This window comes from Pollachius pollachius, assembly GCF_949987615.1.
Source record: "Pollachius pollachius genome assembly, chromosome: 2".
NCBI classification, from domain to species: domain Eukaryota; kingdom Metazoa; phylum Chordata; class Actinopteri; order Gadiformes; family Gadidae; genus Pollachius; species Pollachius pollachius.
Genome location: NC_136935.1, coordinates 4,258,185 through 4,264,301, shown reverse-complemented (window position 1 = coordinate 4,264,301; position 6,117 = coordinate 4,258,185). Strand labels below are relative to the sequence as shown.

The following is a 6,117-nucleotide window of genomic DNA, read 5'->3' as shown; positions in this document are numbered from 1 at the left end:
AGAGAGAGAGAGAGAGAGAGAGCTGGAGCCAGGGTGTCTCCGTGCGGCTGACAGATAAGCGCCACTCAGCGATGGGGGAATTAAAGAGCGTCTGACTGCGACCACGACATCAACACTCTGTGGTGTCAACGTCCCAATTACCATTCAGCGTGGACCGGCTTCCTGCCCACCGTCTTAGAGGCAGTGGGAAGGGGAAACCTCCTAGCATGTCCTTTGGTCAATGTTTCCCCAAACTCGAGATCGCTCCCCTCCCTCGACAGCTCATCCGAGCCATGTGGAAGCAACCATGGAGGAGAGGTTCAGCACAAGTTCAGTGGCCATTTGTTACATATTAGACAGTGAACCAGAGTAGAAAGAGAAAAGAGTAGGTGGGAATAGATCAGATCAGGGCATTCCCCTTTCCCTACGGCCTCTGTATTCTTATATTTTTGGCGCACAATAACTAAAGGGTAAGATATCCGATGCAACCCTTATTTTTCACAAATGATGCCCTGCACTTTCTATACTCATATAAGTAGCGTACTAGCTTCATGTTTATCTATTGTCATGTTTATCAATTCGATAGACTACGATTCTGTTATGTTGTCTTGTTTGACACTAATGTTCCGCGATCAATCCAGTCATTGAACTTTTGACTGAAGATTATATTCAAATTTATGAATTAAACAACTGCATTCCGGTGATAATCCAACACTTTGTCATGTGCTTCAGACTTTCAAGGCACTGCTTGGTTTACTTTAACTAAACCATAATTTAGCTCATTTCCCTTCAGCTTCGTGGCGCTCTGTCTAAACAAATACAGAAATTCTGCATATGCTGGCACCCAGATTTCCTCTAGCCCCGCATATAGGCCCATGCATAATTAGAATTACTAATCTGTAATTCCCCCTGTGATGATAGCACAGGTCAACGATTGTTCCAAACTCCCTGGGCTACAAACAGACGTAGTGCGGGGAAAGGGCCCTTTGAAATGTTTGAAAGTGAGGAAAAGTGGTGCTGCCGGAGAGAAGGGGCTGTTTTGGCTTTCCCTGACAGAAGCAGACCATGTATGGCGTGGTGCTGTTGTCATGTTCTCATTCTGCCTGCGAGCCCATTGGTCATGAGCAAAGCCCTTGGCGCGGAAGAAAAAACACACAAGAGAAAACGTTGTAGCTCACATCTGCCAAGCAGCCCCTCACTTTCACTCTGACTCTCTCTCTCACTCTGTCTCTCTCTCTCTCTCTCTCTCTCTGTTTCGTTGACTCTCCACCCGCGCTCACTCTTGCGTGGAAACGTAGACACCAACAGCAGCCTTCAGGAGGCCCTCGAACACGTGCCTGCAGTAAAGCCACGCCTTTCATGTGTCAAACAGCAGCGAAAGAGAGGGAGGGGGAGGGAGGGATAGACGGGAGCGCCACAGTTTATGCATATACGTATTGCGTGTGAGATCTAGGCAGACAACAGCTCCAAGATGTTCAGCAGTTCTGACAGACAAGGAGACTCAGGGGTTGAAAAAGGTTAGGGTAAGAAAAAAGCGTGCCAGTACATTCCGTGAGGACCAAAAGAACAAAAGGGAAATTGGCGGTCCGAACACAACCCAGAACAAACACATTCCCTGGAGTTCTTAAAGGAACCAGGTACTGTTCTGTTGATTGACTCTGAGGAGTCAATCAACAGAGGGTTTAAACACACCTGTCAGGGTGGTTTCCACTAGGCCTGGCTCACTGGGAGGGAGGGAGAGGGCGGGGTGTAAACGACACGCTGCAGACCCCCCAGAGAACAGTTCAGAGAGAGAACAGTGGCCTTTGGACTGTCCTGGAGGACAGCCAGGTCCCTCTAGAGTGACAAGTCTTTCGCCAGCCCCACTGCAGCAGACTGTGTGCGTGTTTGTGTGGGTGTGTGTATGTGTGTGTCTGTGTATATGTGATTGTGTGCATGTGTTTTTGTGTGCATATGTGTGTGTGTGTGTATATGTGTGTCCCTCTGTGTGTGTGTGTGTGTGTGTATATGTGTGTGTGTGTGTGTGTGTGTGTGTGTGTGTGGGGGGGGGGGGTGACATTTAATGACAAGCTGTACTGGGACGGGGCCAGCGGCCGCAGGGGACACAGCCTAAACAAACCGGGCCAGCTGCCCTATGATCTCTGAGCAAACACGCGGGCGACCACCTCTGGTGGCTCTGCTACGTTCCCGCCCGGCCTTGTTTTGTTTTTGTTTGGTTTATTTTCATGACCCCCCCCCCCCCCATTCGCAAATTATTACATCACCGCCCGATCCCGGGGTAAATGTTTAACGCCGTTCGTAGACACGGCGACAAATCCATCAAATGTTTGCAACTCGTCTGCCCATCGCTCTGGGAGGGACACAGCTCTTATTTTAACTCTGTGTCGTAGAATGTAAATGTAACATTGCCTCACATGCACCCACACGGCGGAGAAGCCATGCAAGGTGACAGCCAGCTCTTCTAGTGCAGCTCGGTTTAGGTGCCTTGCTCAAGGACACCTCGACACTCTGAGCCGGGGATCGAACCAGCAACCTTCAGGTTACCAGCCAACCCGCTCCATCTCCTGAGCTACTGCCGCCCGAACAGCATTTGATAGAGCCCAATGATGTAACATTGCGCTGAACTCTGCGATGAGCCAGCGGAATAAAGAGAAAGAAAAGGGAAAAAGGAGCAGTTTGATCCCTGTGAACAGCTGTGGTCAAACAATGCGGTCGATCAGTGAGGCCTTTGTAACAAAGATGTCTGCATCCTCCGACTGGGGTCTGTGCGTGTTTCAATTAGGGCTGGGCGATTTGGCCTAAAAATAAAATATCCGATTTCTTCAAGCCAATTCCGATTATCGATTTGAATCGATTTTTTTTTTCTATAAATGACAAATAAATCTATTTTTTAAGTTTGGATTTTTACGATCAACAACGATTAACAAAAGGAAAATATCGTTGCCACAGACTTTAGGCAATGAATTATGATTGATTTTTTTTTAAAAAAATGGCCATAAATTTGATTTTCGATTAAAAATGGATTAATGGCCCAGCTCTAGTTTGAATCCATTATTTACGAAGGGGAGTTCACATGGCTCCCATTAAGAGCACTCACCAGAATCTGGCCGTTGGGCTTGTCCTGGCGGGCCAGGCTCACTCCCATCCACTCATCGTCCCGGTCGCCCTGGCACGTCTTCCCACAAGACTCCCTCTGTTTGTTTCCTGCAGCAGGCGCCCGCACGTGCACACACACACATTGACAAGACACACGGGGGCGCACACACACACACACACACACACACACACACGAAAACACATGGGCGCACACACACACACACACACACACACGGAAACACGTGGGCGCACACACACACACACACACACATACCCACACACAGACAGGCAGACACACTTGGCACACACACACACACACACACATAGACAGACACACGTGGGCGCACACACACAGACACATGTGGGAGCACACACACACACACACACACGCCAACACACACACGTGGGTGAACGCACATAGACATACACACACAAGTGTAAACACACAAAGGCACACAGTAAGAAACACACACACACACACACACAGACATAAACACACGTTAGGTACGAAACAATAAGGCCACTTTTCATTGACTTGCTTGACTCATCAGGTCAGAGGATGTCGGATGCAGGTCACAAGGCAGCTATTGTCAAGCTACTGGCCCTCGCCTCTTAATCTCATCCCAGCAGAATTCCCCATGATACGAATGCCACTTGACGACGTCAATAATATTGCACAATCAAATTCAACCACTGTAGGCCGCCTATATGTGCATCGTGAGGGCGCTGGAACAAGCTGCAACTTTGAGAGTCTGGGAAATCGAAAAGTCCCGTTTAAGAGCGTTTATTTTAGCTGTAGAACTATCATTGGCAGGAATTTCGTAAAAAGCCACAAATGGGCTCAGCTTCAAGTGACATGAACAGCGCAATCCATCATAGTCAAATCTTTACACACAGGAACAAAACTGTTTCTAAATCGACGTCTCTTTCTCTGTAGCAAGACAGAGCGGAGTCCCTATAATACCGTGAAGGATCTGACCGCTGCTAATTTTGAACAATCTTTCATAGGATTACAAAGGACCACCAGGACTCAGTTCACCCAGCCGATGTGATCCATCTACTGCGTCTCCAGTGGGGCATACAGGGGGGCCCTATCCCCATCCCTGCCCCTGATGCCTGGGTCTGATGTTGCGGTGGTCGGCTGGGACACATTGAGTGATGGGTTAATCTTCTGGCCTCCACTCTCACCATAACAGAACAGAAGTAGGTCGAGTGGAGGGTGGCGTCATAAAACGTTTGGTCCAAACAGTGCCTGGAAAATATTAGCTAATCGTAGCTATCTAAATATTTATCTAAATATTTTTCTAATAGAGGTCTTCTGGTTTTTTAAGTTGTATGTTTAGACGGCGTATATAGGCATACAAGGGAGGAGGTGTGTGTGTGTGTGTGTGTGTGTGTGTGTGTGTGTGTGTGTGTGTGTGTGTGTGTGTGTGTGTGTGTGTGTGTGTGTGTGTGTGTGTGTGTGTGTGTGTGTGTGTGTGGTAGTGGGGGGGGTAGTGTGATAAAACAAAGCAGATGTGTGAGGAGTTGATGAAGAGCCAGGAAGAAGGAATCTTAAAAATAAACCATATAGTTTGATTTTCTTCAACTTTGTGTGTCCTACGTGGGCAGCAGATGATGAACTTCTGCAACTTTCTGTAAACTAGTCCTACACGTTCTAACAAACTCAGGTTCCAGCTTGCGTGGTGCTGAAGCTGCGTGTGGCAATCTACAACCTATCAACGGGGGCGTTTGACGAGGTCCCACAATACCGGCGTCCAGCCTACCTTCGGTGTGCGTTATACTTTACTGACCTCTTCCCAGGTCCATCTCGGTGCAACGATGTGCCGGGTTGCTATGAACACGACACTTGTACACGGCTCCAGGCGTGTGCACGGAGCTACTGTATGAAGAGTTGGCCTTCGGCGCCCCGACCAGAACCCTGCAGAAACACATGTACCACGGAGGCGGTGCATGATTGTCATTCACTCCCCTGTACAGCTCTATTCATGTGGAAGCATACAGTAGGCCTGTGTTTCTTCATCGAGATATTGTAATGCATGAGATATCATCTTAAGAGATGTGGCCTAGGCTTGGTTCATAACTGACAGCTGTTGACACCGACGCATATAAACATTGTGTTGGCCAAATGAACAAGGTTTAAGTGTAAATTATGAAAAATATTGGGAACTGTTTAATTAAGTGTATCTAATAGGCCTTATATTTTTGACAGTAGCCACAGGAGCATGCAACATATGGTTTCAGAGTCGCTGGATATCATTTGAGGAAGGAAACCGACAGATGTACACTTTTCATGAAGTTAATGCCTCTCATAATTAACATTCACAGAAATCAAGTGATAAGGAGAGCGTGAGTAAAAGTAGGTCAATAACGTTACATTATGAAACAATAGGAGTATGGGACTCACCAGCGCGTACTGTCGTGATAATGCTGCAGCACAGAGTACCCGAAGAAACTCGACTCAGGTCCACGGAACACTATGGGATGTTCTAGATCAATGTTGTACGAATAAGTGAGGGAAATCCAAAGAAACGCGCAGAAAACATGTCGTACTCCCGTGGTTAGGGTCAGCGGCGGAGCCATCCTCCTGCACATTATTTATAGCAGCGATACGTACCCCAAAAAACAACCCAAAAGTGAGGAATTGTCAGCGCACCGCAAGTTAAACAGTTGCAAAAGTTAACATCCGATTGATTCAAGTCTACCAAAGTCAGGAAGATGGAACTGCATGGGTTTTTTCAAAGTTTTGCCGGAGAAAAAAAAAAGGGAATGGTCCGGTCCTTGAAGTAACGGTGCGTCAACTCCACTCCATTCTAGTACGTCAATCTGCGAGAGCTGTTGCACACAAGATCCATGTCCCGGCGATGAATGCGGTCACGGTGTGAGGGGCGGCTGGTTTGAAGCGTCTAGCATCACATTTCAACTGGGGGTTCGGGGCTGAGCTCACCGCCAGGCCGAGGGAGCTCTGCTGCCCTCTATCGGTGGTCAGTGAGTTCAGAAATGTTGTTGCGGTTTTTTTGATAAACCAAATTACACTACCAA

General features: G+C 47.7%; 1 protein-coding gene across 1 annotated transcript in view; it reads right to left on the bottom strand.

The window, feature by feature from the left end:
• Positions 1-5,925, bottom strand: part of itga9 (integrin, alpha 9) — a 56,568-nt gene extending 50,643 nt beyond the window's left edge. Inside the window, 3 exon segments of the mRNA XM_079729032.1 lie at positions 3,077-3,183; positions 4,869-4,996; positions 5,483-5,925. Coding sequence (XP_079585158.1) covers positions 3,077-3,183; positions 4,869-4,996; positions 5,483-5,670 — 423 coding nt within the window. The 5' untranslated portion in view covers positions 5,671-5,925.
• Between the last annotated feature and the right edge of the window lie 192 nt (positions 5,926-6,117).